We start from the raw sequence: 27,206 nt of genomic DNA on the forward strand, positions 1-27,206 counted from the left end.
AGAGGTGATTTGAAACAACTTTTTCCTTAGCGAAAGTGTTGTCCGAGACTTCGTTAAGGAGATATTAACGGAAAACACGGACCAATCAGAGCGCGAGTATGCCGGTGGGCCGCCCACGGTGGGCGTGACTACGCGCTCGGTGGCCGCGCTCTGATTGGTCGGGGTTACGTATATACTGGCTTCCAGTAGTGACGTAAAAGTATCCGAATCACAAAATTTTCCATGATTTTACTAAAACAAAAAGAATTAAGCTAAATTAATAAATGAATCTAGCTAATAATTAAATATAAAAGAGCTTTTCGAAAGCTACAAAATAAAACATAACACTTGCATATAAAGTAATTTTAATGACTTCAAAAAATTGCATGAACTGAAAAAACGTAGAAAATGTACGAACTTTTGGTTCGCCCTAAAATGTACGCAAAACCATTTATAAAAATTTCTTTCTGTTTCTGTAATTCCACTTACGGACACGAGAACATGTAGAAAATAACAAATACCTTCGTTGAACCGTTTATTCATAATAAATTCGTGAATAAAGTCACTTTCACCGTTTTACTCAAGTCTCCCCCCTTAATTTCGTAGCTTTGTTTTTGTTTTGACTGGTCGAGAAGGTTACCCGGTTGTCTTCACGCATCGGCCGGAAATCAACAAGAAAATACGCGAAAAGTACGCCGGGAAGCGTAGGAAGTGTAGGAAGGTATATTTGGAACGGAAATCGCGTTCCTTCGTTTGCGTCAGAGACACGCGGACGTGGATTCGGATGCACATTTTTCCTAGAGTTCAGACTCCAAGGGTTTACACGCCCACGGTCCGCCAAACGACGAAGGTTTCGCGATAAAATGGCAGCATTCCAGCCGCAATAATATCGCGTTCGCCACTCTATTTTCGCGACGGTAGCCGGTGGACCAATGACTGAGCTCGATCGGTACATGCAGCCTTGACCTCCTCATCGAACAACCTGTTCAAATCTATCCTCGCGAGTCGTTAACGTCAAGGCGGTCTGGTTTAGTCGTTTCACGGACAATCGTAAGCATTGCGATGCGTTCCCGATCTAGCTTCTTTGTTAGTTTATACTCTATATATACAACGTTTATACACAAATTAGCTCTTTTTCTGGTTACCCCAAATCGAAAGAAATGTGATAAAGAATCTTAATGGAATACAGAATCGAATAAACACTCACTCAACACTATTAATCTTCATTTTATTTCATTGTGAAAACTAAGGAGAACGACGTTATTTAATTATGAATGAAAAATGTGAACAAGAACCACTGATACAACGCCACCAATACAATTTAAATTGTAATGACTTAATCATGTTCCTTAAACAAACAAAACTATTCACCCAAATTTAGACGTATAAGAAATTCATATTGTTTGGTAATAACCCTGTGAGGTGGATGTAACTATAAAAACACAATTAAAAAATTAAAAAATAAAAAAAAAGAACAAGTGATGAAAATTATCTAGATATAAATAACAGAAACATAGATAAATACTTATTGATTTTTGGAGACAGAGCTCAGCCTTCTGTTTAATACACAGTCCAATATATTTTTGGATCGACTAAATAATATTATTCCAACAAATCCCGAGTCCAACTAATAGGAAAGGAGACCCGAGTTAGATATAAAACAAAGTACCATGAACCTTGAATTAAAAATAAACAATATACAGCTCGAGTCACCTAAAACTCCTTCGAATATTTCTGTTGCTTTTTGCAGAATTATACCTTACCGACAGTGATAGCCGTACCGACACTACTACCCACGTGGCGCGTACAAACGAGCTACGAAAAAAAAGATGTGTGTAACGCGACGCGGAAGTTTATACACCGTTGAAAGAGACTGTTGTAAAATTTCTTTCTAATCGTTATTATAATACGTACGTAATGTTAACAATTCGTACTGAGCAATTATTAGACGACCACCCATTATCTCTCCCGATAATACCCATTATCTCTCTTAACACTTATAATAATACGAAGGTATGTTTCGAAAGGAGAATGTTTGGCTCGGTCGGTACCGGCGAGTTGCTTATTTCGAGGGAGGTATGCTATTCGGTTTGACTTTGTTCTCGAAGGGAACCCGTAGATAAAACAGGGGGTTGAGTCTATCGGCAAACCATAAAGTGATCGGTCGAGCACGAGTGTTGTATGAAAATAACAAATGTACAACCAGCCAGGAATAAGATACATATACGCATGTAATATATAGGAAAGAATTCTCATATATTTTAATATGTATTATTTATTATTTTTTATTATTTATTGTAGCTATATTATTGTGAGGTGCTCTACAAATGTGCGTCACAGTCGACTTAATTTGAATATATTTTGTTGAAAAAATTTGTAGACACTCAAATATGTATGAAAATAGGATAAAAAGTTCGATGGAATTAATTATTTTTTTCCATCCTAAAAAAATTCACGAAAAACCGCTTGTTTTAGACCTCCTAATTCAGGAAACCCCCGTAAGGCGTACTACTTTGGCATTTTCGAGAAAATTGTTAGAGAAGTTTTTACGCTCCGAATATGTATCGGTGCGTTGCAAGTGTAACTACGAAGTGACGATGGTCAAGTGGTTAGCGTTCGAGGTTCCGTAGTCTCTCTGGGTCGTGAGTTCGAGTCCCAATCGTGGGTTTTCATTTTTTCCACGCTAATCATATTCTTTCGTGAAGAAAATAGTACGCCTTAATATTTGCGAATTATGTATACATAATGCAACACTATACAGTAGCTTAATGGACTATTAAAAATGTTACAAAATTTGAAGAAAATCCATGATCGAACATATAGTGTCCTGCCCTTGTTTAAACCAATCGCACACGGGCGCAACTGAGATTAGTTTCAAACCACTCTAAAACTAGTTGCATGCGACCGTGGGTCCTAGGTAAAACAAAGATAGTGTGAAGTAGGGTAAAACGAAACGAGCACAAACGATGTGCAACACACTATACAGTAGAAAATAAATTGCGAGTAATAACGTAAATTCTAGATAGGGAAAAGGATAGTGGAACGACAATGAAAATAACAAATGTACAACCAGCCAGGAATAAGATACATATACACATGTAATATATAGGAAAGAATTCTCATACATTTTAATATGTATTATTTATTGTAGCTAAGTCAGATAGATACAAAATCACGAAATATGAGCAAAGTTCAAAGAACAAGATTTATCCAAAGTAAATGTATGATAAAGAAAAAGAAAAAATCATATGTGATAATAGTATAAGGAAAAGTATGTTATGAAGAGATATATAATAATTTATATGATGTTTCGCTTTTGTTATCTACAGAGCACAGTTTTCAATAAATTGATCAAATTAAAGTCAATTAAATATCGATACATCGAACAACAGGTGACACTGTGATGAAATAATTCACGCGTGTCTCTACTGTTTACAAACAAAGAGACGACTGACGGATTGAAATCGTTGATTTCTAAATGGTAATAGTCGACCAAAGGTGAGAGACAGGATGTTATTGCAGCAAATGCTTCGAGTCATTAGCACGTGCGTGGACGACTCTTAATCAGCTCTTAATCAGCAAACAAACAAAATAGAAGCTTAGATACCATAATAGCGTGCGTCATTCGTATCAAAAAGTATATTTGATAAATTAACTATATAATATTAATCACATTTTCCAAAAATGCAAGAATTCTGCATACGTTTAGTGTACATGTTTTTTATAAATGCATAAAATACACAGTCTGGTTATAAGTCAAGTATTTTTCAAAAGTAGTTATGGGATTTTATTTTTTTTAATACCAAACTGTGCCTGTCTACGTAGTTGTGATGTTAATTAATCGTAGATTAATCGTAATTACGTGTTCTCCATTTAAAATGAAAAAAAATCGTATCTGGTGTTTTTTTTTTAAAACCACTATATCACTACGCGTATTGTTAAATCACGTTAAAGGTTCGCAAAAACAAGAAACACAGATGTAGCATGTTACCTAACAAACTAGTATTTGCAGGTAATAATGTGATGCAGTGAACGCTACTATGGAACGACAAGAGGCGAATGCAAATATCATTTTATCATTTTTTACACGTCCATCAAGAAACTACATATTCTCTGTGCGCAGGAATAAATAGATAAAGTAGTCGACTATCTTTATTATAGTTTTACAACCATTCACGAATTTTCTATTCTTTCTACCAGTATTTTTCTTTCGTTCGATACTCTCAAATATATCCAATCCAAACTCGGACAATTTTTAATATCAAAGATTTACAAGAAAAGTTTTACAAATTTTATTTCACATGAAATTAAATAGGAGTTACTCTAACTATAAAGTTAAATCCATTCTTTTTTTTTTTATTACATATTTAACGTCGCATCAACCTTTGGTTATTAGCGACAGTTTCTTATGAGGTTCAATGTTAGATGTTGGTCCATACATGTGCATCTTTAAGTAGCTGAATTATTTTGTTTATTCGATTTTTGTATCCTTGCGACAATATTATTTGTCAATTGCACAGATTGGTCGCAACTCGCGGAGCGTTCATTTCCGAAAATAAACAATATTATAGTCGAAAAAATATCGTCAAATTTCCTTCTAAAATCGCTCCATTAAATAAATGACGTAATTTCTGGTTAATTTCTTCTTTTATATCTCGAATACAGGCATGCTAGACCGAATTGAAATATTTTGAAGTTGGGGATACCGGAGTCAATTGAAGCGTTTTTGATAAAATAGCTTACTGTAACTTCGTTTTGTATCCTATCTGTTCGATAATGGGTCAATTCAGCTTCCATTATATCCAGATCATCTGGTTTCAAAGGACCATTATTGATTTCACTTCATAAACATTATCAAAATAGTTCGAAATTTTTTACGAGAATCTCGATAAACTTTTCAGATGATCCTACGCCTGGGTCAATAGAAACAGTTCCTGGAATTATTTGAAGCACAAATAAAAGATAATTGCGATCGAATAATTAGCTCTATTTCGTAATATTCAGTTTCAACGGCAAGTAACATTATTAAAGGATTTGTCTACAGGGTGTCCCAAAAATGTTGTAACACCTTGAAAGGGGTGGTTCGGGAGGTGATTTGAAACAACTTTTTCCTTAGCGAAAATGTTGTACGAGACTTCGTTGAGGAGATATTAACGGAAAACACTGACCAATCAGAGCGCGCGTATACCGTTGGACCGCCCACGGTGGGCGTGGCTACGCGCTACACGGCCGCAGTACCGTAGGCTACGCGCTAAGCACCCGCGCTCTGATTAGTCGAGGTTTTCCGTTAATATCTCCGTAACGAAGCCTCGTACAACATTTTCGCTAAGGAAAAAGTTGTTTCAAATCACCTCCACTCTGTATATACATGGTGGCCCAAAAATGTTGTAACATCTTGAAAGGGGTGGTTCAGGAGGTGATTTGAAACAACGTTTTCCTTAGCGAAAATGTTGTACGAGGCTTCGTTGAGGAGATATTAAGAGAAAACGTCGACCAATCAGAGCGCGAGTATGCCGGTGGAGCCGCCCACAGTAGGCGTGGCTACGCGCTAGGCGACCGCGCTCATAGGCTACCGTGGACGCTCCACCGGCATACTCGCGCTCTGATTGTTTTCTCTTAATATCTCCTCAACGAAGCCTCGTACAACATTTTCGCTAAGGAAACCGTTGTTTCATATCACCTCCCGAACCACCCCTTTCAAGGTGTTACAACATTTTTGGGACAACCTGTATATCTGGATCAATATTAATCAATTGAACAATATAATTGAGCTAATAAACAACTACGATGCATACTAAGAAAAATCAGAGTCTCTATTATCACGAAAAATAAAGCAAGATTTCGTAAGCTACTGCTTCAATCGAAAAAACTACTAAGAAAAATCAGATTCACTATTATCACGAAAAATGAAGCAAGATTTCGTAAACTACTACTTCAATCGAAAACTATTAAGAAAAAGTCAGATTCATTATTATCACGAAAAATAAAACAAGATTTCGTAAAATTACTCGCAAACATCTACAGAGGTCAAGTGATAAGTATTTCAATCGTCTCCAAAACAACTGCCCCAACCTCCTCGTTGTAAATATGTAATTACATAGAAAAAGAAATATAAATATTCTGGATACGTATTTAACATTCTAAAATCAACTAGGAAATTCATAATTATTATAATGTAAATTACAGAGAAAAGGGAGCAACTGTTTCGTAGCCAAGAGCAAAATAAGAACGGTTAAAGCAATACATCAAGATAAAAACGTCTCAAATTGCACGAATTGGTTCTATATGTACACATAGTCCATTTTCTTCTCAATAGCCTATCCCTATCAATCTTTAAGTTACGAATTCAATCTCAATTCACTCGTTTCTATCTACCTATGCTTCGATCGACGAGAAAATTGACATCGATCCAGAATTGATATTTTTATAAGAATCAACCATGTGGTGCAAACTAGAGAACTCGGTAGATGGCCTCGATGGATCTTGAAAAGATCCTGAAAAGATCCTGAAAAGATCCTCACTCGAGGTCGACGTCCGATCGACGTGCATCCCTTTCGAGATTGATGCACGGACGCGTACACACCGCGAGAAAAACGTATACGGGATCAGACTTTTCGACATTTTCGACTCGGACGTCGAGGAGATAACGCATCGTGTGCCAATAAGCGAAAGACCACTCTCCCTGGTTCCTCACTCACCGAAATCGATGAACTGTTTTATCGAAAGCGGCGAGGGGTTGAACTGCGAGTAAAAGTCCAGCATCTTGCTGATGTTTCCGAAACACTTCGTCGTGAGCTTCATTTTGTCGTGCGTCGTAACACATGAACACCTTTTTTGGCCGCCGGGCTCGATTTCCACGATCGCGCGACGGACCGCTCTTTTCGTCGCTTTCGAAACACGCGAAAACTGTCAAGCCTTCCGACAGAGGAATCTACAGCGGGCAGGTGAAATACCGCGATGGCTCTGTCGCGTAGTACACCGGTACGAGGATAGGAGACACCGCCGGTCGCAATGGTTCGTGACAAGGCTAGAACGCGATTACTGCCGTTTCAAGAAAGGGAACCGCTATATGATCGCTAACGCTCGCGCGCGGCTGCGTAGCACTGAGCGAGAAAGTGGGGCTGCCCGTGGCTCCACTTTCAAACAACTTCGTGACCATGACGATCGGGTATTCGATATTGTATCGCACATTTTGATACAACGTAGGAGATATTACGCATTCGACGAGAGACAAACTTGTTGAGAGGAGAGTCGTCTTTTATCAGGCACAAATATTGATTTTTAATCGACTTCGAAAAGGAGGAGGTTACTCAATTCGACATTTATATATTTTTTTTTTCAATGTAATGTTTGGAATTTATTTAAAGAAGACCTGTTATATCAGAAAATATGCAGCTTACATTATGTTTTTGTTTAAATTAGTGGTATATATATGAATATATATATAATAATATACATATCAATAAACATATTAACACACACATATTCATATATCATATATTGATATAATTGATATAATTTTTATGGAATTTTTCAATGAATAATATTTATACTATTTACTATTTAATAATAGTGTGTAACACGTGCACGTGGACATTCCAGTCAACCTTTCTGTTCTTGTATTCATCCGAATACTTTTTTAAGGAGAATATAAAAGTATTTACATCTATTAATACATACAAGAATACACAGTTTCGTTAAAAAAAAATTGAGATGTCTTTGATTTCTTATTCAATAAAATAGTTTCTACGATTGTTACTATTGCACCTAACAAACAATTTTTGTTATCAGTTTAACGAAAATATTTAAAAAAATATAGCGATCATTTTGAGTATGCGAATATTTGAAACAAAAATTACAAGTCAGTATATATCTACAATATTTGCTTACTTTTTTGTAATTCATTACATATTACATAGTCTGTTAAAGAAAGGAAAATTCTTTAGTTCGTTTTGAGGATTTTTTTTTTAATCTGTAAGAAATTTTTATAAACGGTTTTGCACACATATTTATTCGCGGGTAATGCAGGGCGCTGTATACCGACAGAATTTTGCCTGAAATATGGGTTTGCCATGAACGAGATTTTTCAAAGAAAAGATCATTATTTAAATAACCAAAAATTAGATCAATCTAATGATTCGTTATTCCGTAAAAATAATGGAACGTTACAGAAATTAATGATTGATGTAGTTGTCAATTGTTATTCTCAATCCGCAATTAATCTAATGGTCGATCGATGCGAGTGATTAATGTCGAATGGTCATATGCTAAACGCGCGCAGATGATACCTTAGGAAAAATAAAACATTGACATTACTACATTAAATTATGATTTTTTTTTTAATTTGAATATACATTTTTTGTATATTTAAATAAATATGGAAGTATACATTTTATGTATTTAAATATAAATACATAAAATGTATATTTTATTTAAATATAAATATATTTAAGTATTTAAATATAAATACATCAAATTTATATTTAAATAAAATATACATTTTATGGATATTTAAATATAAATATATTATAAATATAATATATAAATATATTTAAGTATTTAAATATAAATACATCAAATTTATATTTAAATAAAATATACATTTTATGGATATTTAAATAAATTTAGAATTTATATATTTTGCATACGTTTTGAATACGATACAATCCATAGCTCAGTGATTATACGTAGTACCAAATAAATAAATTTAAATTACCAACTGAGAATATATTTCTAAAATTAAATAAAAATTTGACAAGAAAATAACTCTTTGTATTCATAAATATTTCCAATGAACTACCTGTCGAAAAATATTAAAAACACGTAGATTTAACGTTAGCATAAAACGTAACGTAAAGAACGATATTTAATAGATGTTTCGCTTCAGTATAGGATTAATGAATGCAACTTTCTCCTGGTTGTATTGAACGAACGTCATCGAGCAAGTTCGAGCCTCGTTTCGTATTCCGGAAGTGGCGATATACAACGCGTGGCGCCACCAACTTCACGCGGAACGTAAAGTATTCGTGGATGAATTAACCTCTGCATTACTCGTACTTATTACACGTGTCACTCTTTCGCGTGATCCCGTGAATCGCAATTGCGACTAAAAAGTTACGCAACGCGACAACTTTACCTAGTATATCCTAAACAGTTTCGCTGTTTCGATAATTTCGTAACGAGACTTTTAGGTTAGGTAACCCTCGGATTTTTTGTATCGGTCTTCTGCTAGACAGCCAGCGCCACATATTCGACCGGGTCGGGTGCGAATATCTCGATGTTTCATGAAATTCAAACGGTGTACGCCGATAAACCGAACGACGTATCCGGTTGCCCGATTTATTGGCTTATTTTTCACGGCGACGGGTCCCGCTTAAAAAAACTCGACGCCTGTTCGGGAATCGCATTGACTCCGAAGTGACTCCGGGTTACTTCCGGTCAAGACAAGCCCATGTGGACGGCAGCAGCAGCGGTGCCTCCGATCACTTCGTGTTGAGGCTCTTCCTCGTGCTCCCTCGTGACAAAAAAAGGCTTTCCCGACGGCAGCTCGCGCGTGGATCGCGAAAGTCATCGCAGCATGGCTGACCTGGACGATTTCTTCGCGAAAAAGGATCGCAAAAAAGCGAAAGGAAAGAAGTTCACGACCACCGAGGAGATAGCGAAGAAATTGGAAGAGACGGAGAAACGGTTGGGAAAGTCGAAAACGAAAGACAAACCTACGAATCTGGAAGGCGAGGAGACCCAACAAATCGAGGTGAGGACTATCTTTCTTCTCTAACGTATACTTTTCTCTATTTTTTTCTTATCACTTCGATTCTTGAACCGCATAGCAAAGAAAGTACCAGATCACCCGTGTGTGGCACAGGCCGCTGCCATATTTGTTCGTGCAAACGTCATTCTTACGATTGCCGAAATTAATCTGCTCGCTTCGAGACCACCGTAATCCGATGTGCTTGATGCTCCGACACTGTCGAAATACCGGTTTGTTTGTTATATAATTTGATCGTTACGCGGACACGAATGATCCCTGCAGTTAACTCGCCGACGCGGAGCAGCTGTTCGTGATTATCATTATGCGCGATTGTTTTCCGATCTGGCGCGTGTTCCCGTGGGAAAAATAGCTTCCCGATCGCTGTTTGTCTAACACATTTCCAAGCTGCACGCCTCGATACGGTATTAGGTCATTCCAACCTTCCCTAGACTTTTGGGATCAAATTATAGCTCTACTGGAAACTGTGTCTTCGAAAGCACAGATCTAAAATTTTACTCCATTAGTACTAAACACAATAAAGAAACCTCTTTTATGGAATCGATCAGCGAGGAAAAATATTTATGCATTGAGACACACTTTTCTCTTTTCTAGCATTTTTAATGTGATTATATTCTTAATTCATTCCATAAAAAATGTTTCTTTAACTTTAACCGTTGTATATGACTTGCACACAAGCAGAGATAGGCAAAACCCTAGGCTTCGAATAAATCTGAAGTTTACCGATATGTTTGTCTCGTTTCCTCTTTTGAACATTTTCCAAAGAAGGAAACAAGACAAACACATCAGCAAACTTCAGATTTATTCTAAGCCTGGGGTTTTCCCCATCTCTGGACACAAGTATTAGGTTGTCCCAAAAGTTTCTTTTGTAAGTTGCATTCAATTATTTTCTGTGCCAGTGTTTATATAAATAGACAATCTAATTTCTTAGACATTGATACTGTAACAGTAATGAAGTGAAATGAATCGTACACAATTCAGTAATGTAACATAAAACATAGAATATTGTGTATATATTAATTATTAATAAAACGAAAGAAACTTTTGGGACAATCTAATACATGCTGTGCATAGAATACTCTTACAGCTTGTGCATATATACAAATTGAATACTCATAGACAATTACTGCATATGGTAAACCGACTAACCTAGCATTAGAGGCAATGCTTGGAATATACAATGATTAGATATATAGCAAAAAACAATGAATTTCAATAGTCAATAAAACATCCATAATGATTAAGTAACTCAAAAATTCTATTTAGTATGCTTCTAATGAGATTCTCAAGAGTATTATTACCGATACTTTCATAATCATCAAACGACTGCTTTGAGATTAATGCCATTAAAACTTACAATAAGATTTCTATTACATAAACAAAACCAACCAATTTAATATAACAACCTTTCAGATAGCCAATTGACAAGTCATTCTAATGCATAAAACATGAAATTAGACATAGAAAAATTCTTTTGATGTTATTTATAAGAAATTAATTTATAACAAGTTAATTTTTTTTTATATACAAACAGGAAAACCTAATACATTTTAACCATATTCAAAAATCTTTGTATGTCCTCATAGACAAGTATATACGTTATTTTTAGGAAGAAGACGAATGGAGGGAATTTGAAGAAGAAAAAAAGGATTATACCGGTTTAAAAATAGGAAATTTAACACTTAACGAGTCTCTCGATGCAGAATCCGACGATGAAAAAGACACAGGAGACAATAGTTCCGATGGAGAATGCGGAGAAGGCGGTACTAAACATGCAGGGCCATGGAAGAAGCCCGATGTACCTGCTGCAGCACCTCAAGAAGTTGTGGCAGAAGAAGCAGCTCCACCTCCACCACCTGTTACTTCATCGGGAAATAGTTATAAGGCACCACGTTTCAGAATTGTTCAAACTGTAGCTAGTAGTAGTCCCAGACAACGAGGGAAAAATATTGCTCCAGATATACATAGCGAAGAGTACTTCCCAACATTGAACTCAAAACAACAACAAGGCGCTGAACCCACTGGGCCATGGGGTAGACGGTAGGAGTTAACGATATTCCCACATTAGGAACATTTAAATTTATTATAAGACAAAATCTAATTTAGGAACGACACTTTTGTTTCAGGAAACGAGACGAAGGTACGTTCGAAGAAGTGCGTAACAGAGGGGGAAGCAGATCATACGGTGTGCAAGATTCGCAAGCTCAAGCGCCCAAACTTTCTCTGGATAACAAATACGGTGCCCTCTCGCAAGATCAGAGCTGAAAGCATCTTCTCTGATTCAATCAAATGACAAACAATCAATATTACGTCATCGCCTCTCTCCGTTTCGTGGCCCAGCTGCGCTATAAAATACGTTTTCTAGGATAGAACGCAACGAACATGTATCATAGTATGCATCACGATCACGTACATGTCCTAGTTTTCGAAAAGCCCAGGCTGTAAATTGATTTCGTTCGATAAGAATTTTGTCTGCCGTCAAAACCGTATGCATCACGAATAATGGGACGTTCAACGTTCTCGCGGAGGTTTATTTTCATACAGAGACATGCTCAAACATTTAGCACCGACTTTTGTATTTAATTTTTTAACCGATATAGATTGTACTCGACAAGAGAAATACGGTTCGCGAGGCGCAGCGGAAGCTGAGATAGGACGCTAGAAGAGGGTTCGCGCGGTCGCATTAATTTTGCGCACGGTGCTGTTTTCATTTAGCGTGCATGCTTTAGTGCCACGTTCGATCGCTTTCGAAATATCGCAAAAATAGATTAGGGCACATGGATACTCAAACATGACAAACCAGGACGAGAAAAACGAAACGTGTATATGTGTATACTTTACGTGAACGCGCAAGAGAATAATCTGTTAAGTTAAACGATTGCGGCGAAAGAGATCGATCGATCATGATCGAGGAACCTTTCGAAAATAACGATGACATTGCTTGGACAGTTTTTTCAGAGCAATCGTTTCGCTCAGCAGCGATATACGTCAACGAACACAAAAAATGAATAGGCGAATTAAGATATATGTATGTATAAATATATATGTATATGTTAATTGAGAATAACTGAATTCCGGGGCTGGGCTTTGGAACGGCGTGAAACATACAATACGAGGAAATAAAAAGAAAACGGATATACTGATCAAAAAAAAAAAATATACGCGAATATATATATAGATATATATCGGAAAACGGACAAATACGAAAACTGAGAAAAACTTGAGAGGTGTATACAAAAAGTAACAAGAGAGAGAGAGAGAGAGACAGAGACACACACGCGTATCGAATACTACAATATATACAAAAGGAAGACGTATGTACGCTTTTGTTGACGCTTGTTTAATTATTTTTGTTAATTTAGAGATTTCTGTCGTGAAAAAAAGGATAATGGAAGCTCTAGGAGTTGATAATGGTGGGGTTCTCCTGTGTGTGATCAGGAACTCGGGGTGCTAGCGCTGTTATTTTTGAAAAAAAAAAAAGGTACGAATAAAAGCTTGAGAAGCGAAGCGAAACACGAGCCATATATACACAGAAGCGTGGAAGAGAAAAAAAAATGGAGCCTTGTATAGTGAACGATATAAAAAGAAAAAAATATGTGATTATTTATAATAAATTTCCTAGGACAACGTACACGTACTGCCTTAAAAGCATTTTAATTTTCGTGAACCACCCACGATGCGTGTCGGTGATCTCGCGGCTAGTTCTGGAACACGCGAAATGGAGTGCATACTCGAACGAGAGTAAATAGTCAGTTGTCCTATCTCGAAGATTAAAGAGACGTTTCACGGGCATTTCCACGTAGACCATTACGGAAAGTTATGCTATTCGGTTGGCCAATTACTTCGTTCATTTTGCAATGAAGTGAAAACTCGAGTACCGTACACACGTAGTACTGTGTACGATCGATGGCTAGGGTTATACCAAGATGATAAAAAAAAGCCTGAAGAGATTAACTGACATAACGAACAAAAATATGTTACATATTATTTTTCTTTCAATGAACGAATTGGTTGACCGACTTCGATAAAACTAGAAATCGCCAACCTGTAATTTTTCGGGCGGTTTCACCCAACTCTCTGAAAAGTTGGGTGAAGAAGGAAAGAGGTTGACGATCTCTGATTGTAATTAATGATCTAATTCGGGGGGAAATAAATAAAATCACGTGGCGACGTGTGTCTCTCGAATGACAGCACCGAGTCATCAGGATGACACGTGGACTTCGCCTGCCTTTTTGTTACAGAATAGATTAAATAAAATAATTTTTATCGCGACTGTTAACCGAGAGAAAGCGATAGAGTGACAGAGGAAGCGAGACTGCGCGGAAGAGAGTGGAATACAGCGTGGCGAACGATAAACTTAATAAATAAAAAAAAAAAAAAATGAGAGAAATTCACACACAGAAATCTTCTGGCATCATTCTTCATTATTTCATTTCGTATACCTCCAACAACACGCGATGTTCAAGATTTGATTGTGAGAATCGAATAATAAACGATTTTGCAAGTAACTGTGTACGCGCGGTTCGATGCTTTCTCATTGTATATCACATTATACGAGATATTTATATTACAAGATATATATATATATATATTATATTATATATATATTATAATATTTTTTTTTTCTTTCGTGCTTCGAGGATTACATAATATATAAGGTAATTTTCAACCGTTACATAGATTTGGTGTTTTTGTAACCAGTGTACATTCTGAAACGCCTCATTGATTAATTCGCATTGTTAAAAAAATAATATCGTTTGAAATGTTACTGGATAAGATATTTTAAGGTTTTACGGTACAGGATCTTACAGTTGATAAATACTTTACATTTCAACGTTTTGCTGGTATTAAAAATGTAAAAATTAGTTGTTAAATGCCACTGAGTAGCTATCTTCCGTCCACGTCGAAGCATGACGTAAAAGGAGCCTCCATTAAGGATCTGGTTCATAACTGGAAGTCATAATATCAACTACAAATTGTTTCCACAGCTATAGAGATAACTGAACCCTTCACGTTCTCAACGTCTATACAGAATTTCCGATAAAAGACGGTATTCGTTGTATAGATGCATCGAAGCGCAAGGAGTTAAACTCCAGTAATTTAATGTGATGGATGATCTTTTATTGACTACCACGAATAACAGTGTGAACGTTCAAGCGTTCGTGCGCAATGAAGTGGCAATGAACATTTTGCAAATACGCTTCATCAAAACAGATCTTCGGGCCTTATTGTACTCTCCTCACTGGAAACAAATATTTCAAGGGATGATTAACAGGATAGTTGAACTTCGTTTCTGTGACAGAACGAGGCATCACGAACATACTTCTCGCAATACTTTAATCCGTGGCTTCCTTCGTTACTATAGGAGGTATACATGGGGCCCTCCAACAAGGATGCCTTGAACTTTGGTAGAAAATATATCCAGACTTTCATCAAGGTACCAACCTGAGAACATATAATAAATTAAACAAATTGGTTAACTATAAACATTCCATGCTATGTATCTATGAGGATAATTACCTCTTCGAAGTTATCGTTTGTTTTAATCTTAGCCTCTGGAGCCATCAGAACGTCTGCCTCCGATCTTTGGTAAAACGCTGGGTGCTCTTCCAATTCGTCTAGTTTCTTTAGCATTTTAGTGTCAACATCGTATATTTCACCCAGAACATGCTGTTATGTGTAAGTATAAACAAATTTGAATTAGGGAGAAATAAAAAAAAAATTGTAATAGTGAATGAAATGAAGGACTCGGATTTAACGTTAATGTTAGCATCAATATTTACATTCGAAAGGTAGAACTATGAAACTATACGTTTAGTTAAATTCCAATCAATTCTAAATGAATTATTAGGTAGACTGGAAAGTAATGTCGTTTCTTCTACATTAAATTCAAACAAATTTTTAATCAATTACGTAATCGTCCTCGTTATCAACAGCCTTTTGCCATCTAATGTTCAAATTGTCAATGCCAGATCGATAAAAATCAACGAGCTGATGAGTACTTTAAACAAGTATTTAAAATTGCAAAAACGACGTTACTTTCCAGTTCACCTAATATTATTAAAAAGAATGATGGCAGTATCCATCATAAAAACATGCAGACGCTCTAGTGGAGAAAAGATCCACAATTATTAATTGATCGATAACGGTGAATATTAGTACATCGCTTCGCCACTAGGAGCGTTATTTTGTCCAATAAGTTTATTCGTATAGGCAGAATTTTATCCGAACAACAGATGAGGAATATAAAATGTTTACAACGATTTATTCGCGACGTTTTTTTGACCCAACAGTTTTTCCAATACGTTCAAGACGTAATATAATTTAATACTATTAGGTAGACCGGAAAGTAATGTCGTTTTTTCAATTTGAAATACTTGTTTAAAGTACTCATCAGCTCGTTGATTTTTATCGATCTGGCATTGACAATTTGAACATTAGATGGCAAAAGGCTGTTGATAACGAGGACGATTACGTAATTGATTAAAAAAAGGAATGTATTAAAAATTTGTTTGAATTTAATGTAAAATAAACGATATTACATTCCAGTCCACCTAATATAATTCAATTATAATTTTTATCGATCAAAGAGTACATTGAATACTGTTTATTTTTACTTCCGATTTCACATTTTTTATTTACAAGAGAATTTTGCCTTCTCTACTCAGGACAATCTATAAACTTATACATATATACGATGTAAATAATTATGTAGGATTTTTTCAGAATCAAGTCTTCGTGCCAATATAAATCAATCTAAGGCTTTGTTATCGAGATATAAACAGTTGAAATTTACAGCTATGACTATACTGGGTATCCCAAAAATGTTGGAGTTTCTTGAAGGAGGTAGTTCGGGTGGTGATTTGAAACAACTTTTTCCTTAGCGAAAATGTTGTCCGAGGCTTCGTTGAGGAGATAATAATGGAAAACACTGACCAACCAGAGCGCGCGTATGCCGGTGGAGCGTCAGCAGTAGGCGTGGCTACGCACTAGGCGCCCGCGCTCATACGCTACCGCGAGCACTCCACCGGAATCTTCGCGCTCTGATTGGTCCGGGGTTTTCTGTTAATATCTCCGTAACGAAGCCTCGGACAACATTTTCGCTAAGGACAAGGTTGTTTCAAATCACCTCCCGAACCCCTTTCAAGGTGTTACAACATTTTTGGGACACCCTGTATACTTAGCCCATGAAGACTGTATAAGGAGTCCTAACTGTGTAGTGTAGAAGTGTTATCAAAATCCTGAGCTTTAAGTTATGAATATTTCTACCACTTGCGTCGCGAGAGGACGAAATATTCATAACTTCAAGTTCGAGATTTTGCTAAAAGTTTTCTAGTACCTTTCTTAGGGAGTTGGATCTCCGTATACAGTCTTCATGTTCTTAGCCTAAACTTTATTCGACTCCCAGGTCATTTTCAAGTGCAGTAAGTGTGTATCAGTGTGTGTTTCTCCCGTGTGAGTGCGTACACGTATGCGTACATCTGCGCAAATAGAGCTGATAAACACTGAAACAGCACGCAACGGAAACCGCACCTGTAAGATTTCAACTGCTTACATAACGAAGTTTCAGATTGGTAAAGGACCTTCCGATTTATATCGATGTGAATACCGATTTATATTGATCCTGAAAAAAGTTCCGACGTATTTGTTAACACTCTGTATAACAAACCACGAGGAACATCGATTAACATTACTACTTTAGTAACACGTGCAGTACTCACGTGACCAACTCCAGGTTTCTTCAACAAAAACGGTATGTTATATCTCGTTGCGATAACTAATGGGTACTGAACCGTGGTTTTCCCAAGTCCCAGGAATTTCGCGTACCCGTTCGCAGTGTCTTGGATCAGACTGTGATTCGGCTCCCCTCGTTTCAGTGTTCCGTAAACGAACACGCGATACAACGGGTTCTTAAACAGATTTTCGTACATTGTCAATTGTCTCGATTAATGTGTCAGTTAAATCGATGTACAGTTTCGAAATCTGTTTTGCATTTTCAAATTTAAACTCTCGATCGTTTCGATGTCCCAATCAACGACGACGTTGGTCAGAGATGGCGGCACCGTTTGAATTTCCCTTCGGTACACGCGAGATGGCCGTACTGAGTGATCAATTGCGACGAACAGGACTTTGGTTATGGCGAACCGTAGTTCATTCGTCGTGCGTGTTTCGGAGAGAACGGTTTATTTACACCGGTGAAGAGTACATTGGAATCGTTTGAACTCGTGCAGGATTGCGGCACAACATTCGACGCGCAACTTTTTTTCGCAAATATACGATATCGTGTAACGCGAACCGCGACGACACGTCTGACAACGTCTCACTTTCTGTTACGTGCTGCTTAGTGGCTCTCTGGCACCAGAGGTCACGTGTGTATAATTCTTTACCGGATATACGTTTCGTAATCAAATTTGCTGCATTTCCGGCATGCGTTTGTCAAGGAAACAACCTACTCGAGACATCACATAAAATCCGATTGAGCCATAGATTTCGAAAGTAACTAGAATGTTGTTAGTTTTCTCATATCAATAATACAAATTAAATCCTCGATTTACGCGGATGTCATGTAGACGAAAAGATGAATATTGCGATACCATCGGTGAGGGTTATGTGTATAGAGTGGAGTAATTTTTGTATCATATTAAACCTTTCAGAGACTGATTAAAGTTGACTCGTACAATTTCCAACAGAATTGATCTTTCGTTTTCTGCGCATTTAGTTTACAGTTTTTATTACAAATTGAATGAATGTTGAATTGAGTGAATTAGAGTTCAGCAAGTTCATCTGTAATCTTTACGAAAGAAGAAAAATTGTGCGAATAATTATTTAGTATTATTTTAATTGGTATATACAGGGTGTCTCAAAAATGTTGGAGGTCCTTGAAGAAGGTGATTTGAAACAACTTTTTCCTTAGCGAAAATGTTGTCTGAGGCTTCGTTGAGGAGATATTAACGGATAAACACTGACCAATCAGAGCGCGAGTATGCCAATGGAGCGGTCACCTAGCGCGTAGCCTACGCTCCATCGGCAAACTCGCGGTCTGATTGGTCGGAGAGCGCAGGCACCTCGCGCTCTGATTGGTCGGGGAGCGCGGGCGCCTCGCGCTCTGATTGGTCAGTGTTTTCCGTTAATATCTCCTCAATGAAGCTTCGTACAACATTTTCGCTAGGGAAAAAATTGTTTCAAATCTCTCCCCGAACCACCCTATTCAAGGACCTCCAACATTTTTGGGACACCCTGTGCACATGGAAATATGTACGAAAATAAAAGTAAGGGCACGATTGCGTATCTATGAATTCGCGTAACTTGAGGACTCACTGTAACCTAAAAGGAGTTCGTAGGTGTCATTCGTATTTCGCCAATGTTTGGCCTTAAAAGTAAAAAATATATCGAGTCCACGAAGCAACGACAAAAAAAGATATTCGAGTAGTATAGAAGTGTGGATTTACCTTGTGCGATAACAACTGATTGTCCATGGTTCCCGGTATGTCATAGAACGAATAGATCTCCAGAATCGCGATATTCGTGAGCACCGCCGCGGCAGCAATGTGAAACAACATTGTCGGAAATTACAACACGACAAAACTAGCGTTTTCGCGAACCGTTCGATGCGTACAACCCTGGGCTCTCCCTGGCTCACGAAAGGTCGAAAGTTCAAACGATAAGAGTCTTTCGTGACATGATCCAAAGTATCATCAAGAATCCATTATTATATTATTTTCTTTGATCGATTTCCCTCGATCTTCTTCTACCTCTCATTCCTCAATTTATCTTCGTAGCAAAAAAAATCCGATAAGACCAATTTTAACAATTTTAGAACAGTATCATTATAATGATACGAAGGATATATTCTTTACTTTTCGACCGAGGAGTAATTGTAATGGCAATTTGTTAGGAAAATAATATACATATATAATAATATGTACATGTAATTATTCAATTACTTGGTCAAGTAATCGTTTTGTAATTGTAATTAAGAATTTACAGCTCTGGTCCAAAGTCTGTGCGAGAGAGAAAGGTATAGAGTGATATTCGTCCCCTCTGCGCATGCGTCAACATCGTACCTGCACTGACCTGCACTCTTTCTAAATATACAATCTATAGAAACCCTGCACTTCAGCTTTATGAATTGTCATAATAGATCATTTTAATAGAAATGTATACTCAATATACGAAATTCTCTAAATCTGTATACTGCATAAAAAGAGAAACCAATAATATGCTTTATAATGCAACTTATAATGACCTGCACTGACCTGCACTTTTAGTATATACAATCTATAGAAACCCTGCACTTCAGTTTTATGAATTGTTCTAATAGATCATTTTAATAAAAATGTATACTCAATATACGAAATTCTCTATATTTCTTTATACTTAATAAAGAATTTAATATGAATTTCCTTTCTAAATTCATTCAACATATTAACTTGACATTTTTACGTAGGATTTCGATCTCTTCTGACATGAATTCACGAAAAGTATCATTTGCAAACGTGTTTCCGTCTTGTCTCATCCTCAAGAGTTCCTCATACGTGGACCAATCTTCGTTACCTTTCTTTTCGATATTTCCATTCTATATATAAAAGGAAACAGAAATTTGAAAATAATTAAGATCCAGAATGCATGATGTGCTTGTATTTGAAAAAAATATATATTTTCTTAAATTGTTGTTCAGAATAATGTCAGCTACCCTCCACTTCCGGTTCTTACACTAATTCCGGGACACATTGTATATTTCCGTTAATTATTATTATATTCAACACACAAAACCACTTTAAGGTATCCTTAATAACATATCCATCTTTTAGTCCTTCATTAATTTAATAAGTAATAAACAAAAATCGTAAACACTGACTTCTTTGTATATTAACAGGAAAATACAAGTATGTAGTAAATCCAAAAATTATTGTATTGGTATCCTAAAGGTGGTTTTAAACATGAAATCGGAAATATTTAATAATTCAAGGCTTGGAAAACTCAAGTATGTTAAAAATAATTATGAAAACGCTTCGTGCTTTATTACCTCCAGAAAGCAGTGTAAAATTCCTTTGGTCGAGTCTCCGAGTAACATATAATTCTGATAACGCAAGCACCCTATCAATTTCTTCAAAGTACCGATCGTCAGATAGTTATCTAGACGAAAAAGATCCGATTCGAGATTTATTAAATATTAAATCTGACTTAACGATACCTTCAGTAAAGTGAGAAATATTTACATCCCAAGTCCAGGTGTTGAAGTTCCAAGTTTCCGGTCGCCATGATCGAATCGTTGATCGGAAAACTCTCATTTCTGAAAGGATGCGACTCGCTTACCAGAAGTATTTCTTTTCTCTGTGGAAAAATCGGGAACTTGAAATTGTTCAATAGAAATAATGGATATTCGAAGAAGTTCGTTGTGTTTTGCCGCTGGATGGATTTAACATCGTATATCTTTGTTTACACATAACCTATTGGGACTTTTGAGTATATAGAAAGTGTCTATACAGGGTGTCCCAAAAATGTGGAAGGTCCTTGAAAAGGGTGGTTCAGGAGGTGTTTTGAAACAACTTTTTCCTTAGCGAAAATGTTGTACGAGGCTTCGTTGAGGAGATATTAACGGAAAACACTGACCAATCAGAGCGCGGCCACCGAGCGCGTAGCCACGCCCACCGAGGGCGTTCCACCTTGATACTCGCGCTTTGATTGGTCGGGCGTTTTCTGTTAATATCTTCTTAACGAAGCCTCTGACAACATTTTCGCTAAGGAAAAAGTTGTTTCAAAGCACCTCCCGAACCACCTTTTTCAATGTGTTACAACATTTTTGGGACACCCTGTATACTCAAAGATTGGAACACACTACATGCCATTTGAAAGGTTAAGTTTTATACTACAAATAGAAAAAATAGGTAGCTCTTTATTGACTGAACAGTAATAACGTCTTGAACATGGAAATAAATAATGAGAAAATTGGCTAAATTTTATAATATCTATCTGTAGTATGAAATGTAACCTTTCAAACGACATGTACTGTGTCCCAATAGGTTATGTGCAAACAAATATACACGATGTTAATTCCATCTAGCGGCAAAACGCCACGAACTTTTTCGAATACCTATTATTTTGAAGCATTCGTTTTATGTTTTATTGATTATTATGCATACGGATTCCAGATCTTGCAAAATACTGCCTCCTTCTAGCGTTTTAATCAAAGAGTCACGTGCTGGGGATGATTTATTTAATTAAAGTAATGAATCATTTGTAATTCTCACTAACTATAACGATAAAGTGAAGATAACTTGTTCACGGCTATTGTTTTTGTCTTAGCAGACCAGTCAATTCTTAAAAGCTAAAAGAGATTGACCATGACATTAAAACCGATACAGGGATCATTTCAAAGGCTATCAGATTTCAGGGAAGTGCAAACCTCAATTTCCGAGGGAAGAAATGAAAAGAGTGGAATATTTTACAAGCAGATATCTTTTAATAATATTCGGTCAAATTGAATAAAAAGTGAAGAAATTTTGGGGCATTGTAAACTTTGTCAAAAATGAACCGAATTGAAAAATTCAAAAACAGGTCTATTTGTCTCATTGTCAGCTACAACTTTTGTTTCAAGAAAAAAAACTACTTCTACTTAAAAAAAATGACTGCCATGCTAAACTCTCGAAAGTGGTGCCATCTACAATAAAACTGATAACGCCATTTTATGTACCCCTAGGAACTTAACCTAAAATATTTCTAGCCATTCTTCTATCGTTTAGAGATATCCAGTTGAATTCATTAAAGTGGTTCACCTTATATATGAAAAATCGAATATTGCCAACCTAAAAGCCCTCCTGAGCCGTGTCCTTTACAGATTTTAACTTGATAAAATATTTCAGGTTAATCTGCAGACAACAAAAATAATAGCCATGAACGAGTTATCTGGGTCACACTATATATATTTACATTTTCTAGACCGTTTGTTTAGACTCTGTCGCGATCTCGATTTGCCATTTCTCTTTGTCGATAGTTCTTCGTCTATCGTTTTGCTGATTTCTTCGCTTTCTAGTTTTTCCTGCAGCGCCAATTGAGCGAATTTCCTACGACGAAGATCCATGATCTCTTCGTGCGTCAATGTAATTCTACAATTTTTTTAACCGAACTTTAATTTGGGGCAACAAAATTTATTGACTTTTCTTTTTATACTATTTAGCAGCTTTTGATGGCAAGATCACAAAAATGGAAGTTTTAATGTTATACGTATGTAAAGTTGAGCTGTTTTGGTATATGTGACTGGTTAATCCGACGCCATGTTGGCTTTCATGGCTTTCATCCATCCTCCATTGATCGATTAGGTAGAGAATGACATTAATATGGTAAAATATGATACAAAAATACTGTCTGAGCAGGTTTGGAATCTAATTGACCAACAGAACATCGGTAAAAACCAATATGGCGTCGCATTAACCTACAAAATGTGCCAAAAGTGCTCAACTTTAGATACGAATAACTTTTAAACCGTTGGATTCCTAACGTTAAAACTTAGATTTATGAATTCTAGGCCCTAGTAAGCCCTAAAACTGTTCTCGACTCATTTTCCTTATAATGCATAAATTCTGAGATGTCAGAAAACCTTGTATGTCATTCATTGATTTTTGTATCAATCGTACGAAGACCTATTTTTAGGTTAGAATGTTCTTTTCATACATTTTAAGCTCTCGTATTATCAGCGACGCTCCCTCGTCGCATATTCGATTTCCAAGTAAGACTAGACTCTTTAATGATCTGGAGAGACGAAACAATTCTATTAAATTCATTATACAAATATACGAATTATATAGGGTGTCACGAAATTGGTATAAGAATCGGAAGTGGGGGGTAGCTGAGACGATTCTGAACAACAATTTCCTTTGCAAAAATGTCGTATATTGCTTCGTTTTTGAATTAATAACGAAAAACCACCGACCAATCACAGCGTCCGAGTAGCGCGCGTTCAGCTGCGAGAGTAAAGATGGCGGCGTAGCCGGTTGTGCGCGCGCTCACTCGGGCGCTGTGATTGGTCGGTGGTTTTTCGTTAATAACTCAAAAACGAAGCAACATATGACATTTTTGCAAAGGAAATTGTTGTTCAGAATTGTCTCAGCTACCTCCCACTTCCGATTCTTACACTAATTCTGGGATACCTTATATATATACAGAGTCTTTTAAGAAAAAAAAAATTCGATTTCTTGAAACAACCAAAGTTCTAACCCCCTTAAATATCTATAATACTTCTTTACATGTTTTCCTATATAATTTCTATTAATATATCGCCAAAATAATTCGCGTATTTCCCAAATTCTATCAGTGCATTTATAGTATTTGCATCCATATTTACTTTTAGAAAGTGAAAAACAAATAATTTTTTTAAAGTGTCACGCTAAAAAGACTCCTTAATAATTTCGTTTGATATAATTTAATTCACCTATTTGACCGAAGCATGCAACCAATGCGAGCCGCTCCATTTTTCGTAATATGATTGTTCGCCAAATTCAAAATTATTAATTTAGGATTGTTCGGTGGATCCTGATACCTCAATTCGTTTGTAATCTTCATCATTCCATCGTCAGATATTTCACATAGCTTCAGAGACAAGTACCACAGACTAAAAACAATTTTCCTTCGTTAAACTTGCAATTAGCTCTAATTGAACAATTTCAAGGTAAACTTACTTCCCGAGTGGCGAGCAAAGTAAATGAAAATTCTCCTGAGTGTTTGGATTCATGTCCAAATTCAAATCTCTCAGACATCCGATGTTCGTCATCATATCTGCTATCTGCATTATGCCAAACGCGTTTATTCGACAATTTGGCAATCTATCAAAATGCGATACTATACTGAAGTGGTGAATTATTGTTTATAGCCGAAATATAACGTATGACTAGCTTCTTATGGCTGAATTCGATATACAGTAAGGTTTCCATAAATGCACAATTTTCTCTACCATAAATGCACAGAAACCAACTCCACCACTGGGAGGTATACCTCTTGAGGGGCCTCAGAGTTCGATCTCCGAACAGTGTAAACATGATTTAGAACCGGATTACTCGGTGAGACAATTTAAAGCAACGGTGAAACTTTTTTATTATTATATTTTGTGTTGCAAAACTTTTACCATCGTATTCCTGACATTTTTCTGATTAAAATGAGTTCAAACACGACGTAATTCGCAATATATTTACTTTTAACAACTTATTATGTATCATATATCTGTGCATATATCGTAGAGCACTAACTAAAAAAAGATGCATGGTAAATATCATTCGAATTATATCGTGTTTGGGCTCATTTTAATCCGAAAAATGTCAGGAATATGATGGTGAAAGTTTTACAACAAAAAAGTTAGTAATAAAAAAGTTTCACCGTTGCATTAAATTGTCTCATCGATATACCCTGGTGTTTTCGCTTTGTCTTCTTCTTTATTCGCTGTCCTTCTCTACGTTCGAAGCTCGTCGGCAAACATCAGAGAATATACAAACTTTACGATAAACGCACAAAGTCAGTCCTGAGCTTGTGCATTTATGGAAACTTTACTGTAGTAGCAGACAGACCCGGGCATTTTTGAAATGATATTATTAAATGATATTATTCAAAATATTTTTTCAAATAACATATTATTATATTTTACATTTATTTTCATACCCGTGATCACGTTTGAAATAACATTATTCGAAATATTATTTCAAATAAGATATTATTATATTTTATATTTATTTAAAATAATCCTTTGAAATAATTGTGAATTCCATCCGAAATCGAACATTTTTTGGAATACCACCTCGTATTTTTACGAAATTTGAATATGCTATGCCCTTTAGCAATATTTAACAATATGAACGTTTTTCGAAGTATTTTTAAAGATTTAGAAATTTATGAAATTCTGTAAATTTACTTGAGAACTGCGATGGTGCTATATTTCTTCATCGTCGAGTTCAATGCGTCCAAAATACAGATCGATACCTCACGACGTGTGACGAGACAACGAATGAAAAATTAATTGGAACAATCATATTACCACGATAAAGAATAAAAATTGTTTCCCGTGATACTCATCTTTGCTCTCGATTTTTTTCGGCGCGTCTTGTTTTCTATTTTCGTACGTTAAATAAAAGATGGGAGATCCGTCGTCCAAGGTTCTTAAAAATTACAAACAACATGAATGTTTGATTAAAATTTGTTTCTTCAATTTCGTAAAAGATAGTTACTTTTCGCTCATTGTCAGCCGAGACAAAGCACTCGAAATTCGAACGTCCACGTCGCTTCTGATCTATATGTAACAATTTTGGATTTAAGAAAAGGTTGTGTTACGTGCTATATACAGGGTGTGGCATTTAAAACAGGCTACCTGAATAATTCTTTTACTTTTACCGATAGAAAAAATAGAAAAAAACTGTCAGAGTTGTTTGATTTCGAGGAGCACGTAAGATGGCGCCAATAACTTCTTTATCAGTGGAAGCGTAGAGGAGGTATAAAGGTGGACTTTGCTTTTTTTAAATAGAACGATATAGTTAACAATAAAGCGCCATGTATTTTCAAAAATCGCTTATTCAAAAACGACTTATTTTTTAAGGTAGAATCAATCCTCTTTCGGTTATACTATCTATTAAGGAACGTATAGTAAATACAGGATGTCCCAAAAATGTTGGAGGTCATTGAAAATTGAAAGAGGCTTCGTTAAGAAGATATTAACAGAAAACGCCCGACCAATCAAAGCGCGAGTATCAAGGTGGAACGCCCTCAGTGGGCGTGGCTACGCACTAGGCGGCCGCGATAGCATAGGCTACGCGCTCGGTGGCCGCGTTCTGATTGGTCAGTGTTTTCCGTTAATATCTCCTCAACGAAGCCTCGGACAATATTTTCGCTAAGGAAAAAGTTGTTTCAAATCACCCCCAGAACCGCCCCTTTCAACGTGTTACAACATTTTTGGAACACCCTGTATAATTGACTTATTACTATGAAAATCCAAAAACATTTTTAACATAACTAAAGGTTGTCAATAAGTAAGGTATAAATTCCAAAAGTGCAAAAAAACTGCACTTTTTCTAAAGTTATAAACTTGAATGAACTCACGGCAAACCTAGGTAACGGCTGAACATTGTATTCCTCCGAGTACTTTAAGAATTCAGAGACGAAATTTTCGCGATGACTTCTCGCAGTATCACCTAGTAAATTGTAATTGTGGAATATTTTGAATTATACTAAATACATTTCCTAAATTTACCCATCACCGATGGCGTTCTGTCTCTAGCCGAGGATGCGTACTTGCTTCTTCTATCGAACATGATTATAGTGGAATATCTATTAACTATAATTGCAATTATCAAGAGGTTAGGACCAACTTGGACCAACTGCTACGAATGACAACCAATCGAGCATCAAATTTACTTTTTCACTACATGATTCTTTTATTTTCACCTGAACAAATAATGTATATGAAAATGATACAACTAACGGT

The 27,206-nt window shown here is 36.3% G+C and overlaps 4 protein-coding genes across 4 annotated transcripts in view; 1 reads left to right on the top strand and 3 right to left on the bottom strand.

Moving 5' to 3' along the window:
* The window catches only part of LOC128882201 (pyruvate dehydrogenase (acetyl-transferring) kinase, mitochondrial), a 35,976-nt gene extending 28,955 nt beyond the window's left edge, over positions 1 to 7,021 (bottom strand). The window contains exon 1 of the mRNA XM_054133793.1: positions 6,678 to 7,021. Coding sequence (XP_053989768.1) covers positions 6,678 to 6,780 — 103 coding nt within the window. The 5' untranslated portion in view covers positions 6,781 to 7,021. The remainder of the gene's footprint in view (positions 1 to 6,677) is intronic.
* Positions 7,022 to 9,039: 2,018 nt separating this feature from the next.
* LOC128882203 (protein CDV3 homolog) lies at positions 9,040 to 13,379 on the top strand. Its single transcript, XM_054133795.1, has 3 exons — positions 9,040 to 9,733; positions 11,358 to 11,788; positions 11,875 to 13,379. The coding sequence occupies exons 1-3, from the start codon at positions 9,557 to 9,559 to the stop codon at positions 12,011 to 12,013; spliced, it is 747 nt and encodes a 248-aa protein (XP_053989770.1). The 5' UTR covers positions 9,040 to 9,556; the 3' UTR covers positions 12,014 to 13,379.
* A 1,468-nt stretch (positions 13,380 to 14,847) lies between these two features.
* LOC128882204 (putative gamma-glutamylcyclotransferase CG2811) lies at positions 14,848 to 19,422 on the bottom strand. Its single transcript, XM_054133796.1, has 5 exons — positions 19,198 to 19,422; positions 17,470 to 17,658; positions 15,269 to 15,418; positions 15,072 to 15,193; positions 14,848 to 14,990 (listed from the first exon to the last, which is right to left on the bottom strand). The coding sequence occupies exons 1-5, from the start codon at positions 19,306 to 19,308 to the stop codon at positions 14,954 to 14,956; spliced, it is 609 nt and encodes a 202-aa protein (XP_053989771.1). The 5' UTR covers positions 19,309 to 19,422; the 3' UTR covers positions 14,848 to 14,953.
* Positions 19,423 to 20,145: 723 nt separating this feature from the next.
* LOC128882202 (uncharacterized) lies at positions 20,146 to 27,184 on the bottom strand. The gene is made up of 12 exons (XM_054133794.1): positions 26,973 to 27,184; positions 26,822 to 26,913; positions 25,957 to 26,018; positions 25,644 to 25,887; positions 24,424 to 24,567; positions 24,177 to 24,356; positions 23,420 to 23,497; positions 22,679 to 22,854; positions 21,892 to 21,950; positions 20,968 to 21,082; positions 20,775 to 20,884; positions 20,146 to 20,324 (listed from the first exon to the last, which is right to left on the bottom strand). The coding sequence occupies exons 4-12, from the start codon at positions 25,673 to 25,675 to the stop codon at positions 20,166 to 20,168; spliced, it is 1,053 nt and encodes a 350-aa protein (XP_053989769.1). The 5' UTR covers positions 25,676 to 25,887; positions 25,957 to 26,018; positions 26,822 to 26,913; positions 26,973 to 27,184; the 3' UTR covers positions 20,146 to 20,165.
* Between the last annotated feature and the right edge of the window lie 22 nt (positions 27,185 to 27,206).

This window comes from Hylaeus volcanicus, unplaced genomic scaffold, assembly GCF_026283585.1.
Source record: "Hylaeus volcanicus isolate JK05 unplaced genomic scaffold, UHH_iyHylVolc1.0_haploid 12258___fragment_4___debris, whole genome shotgun sequence".
Classification (NCBI taxonomy): Eukaryota; Metazoa; Arthropoda; class Insecta; order Hymenoptera; family Colletidae; genus Hylaeus; species Hylaeus volcanicus.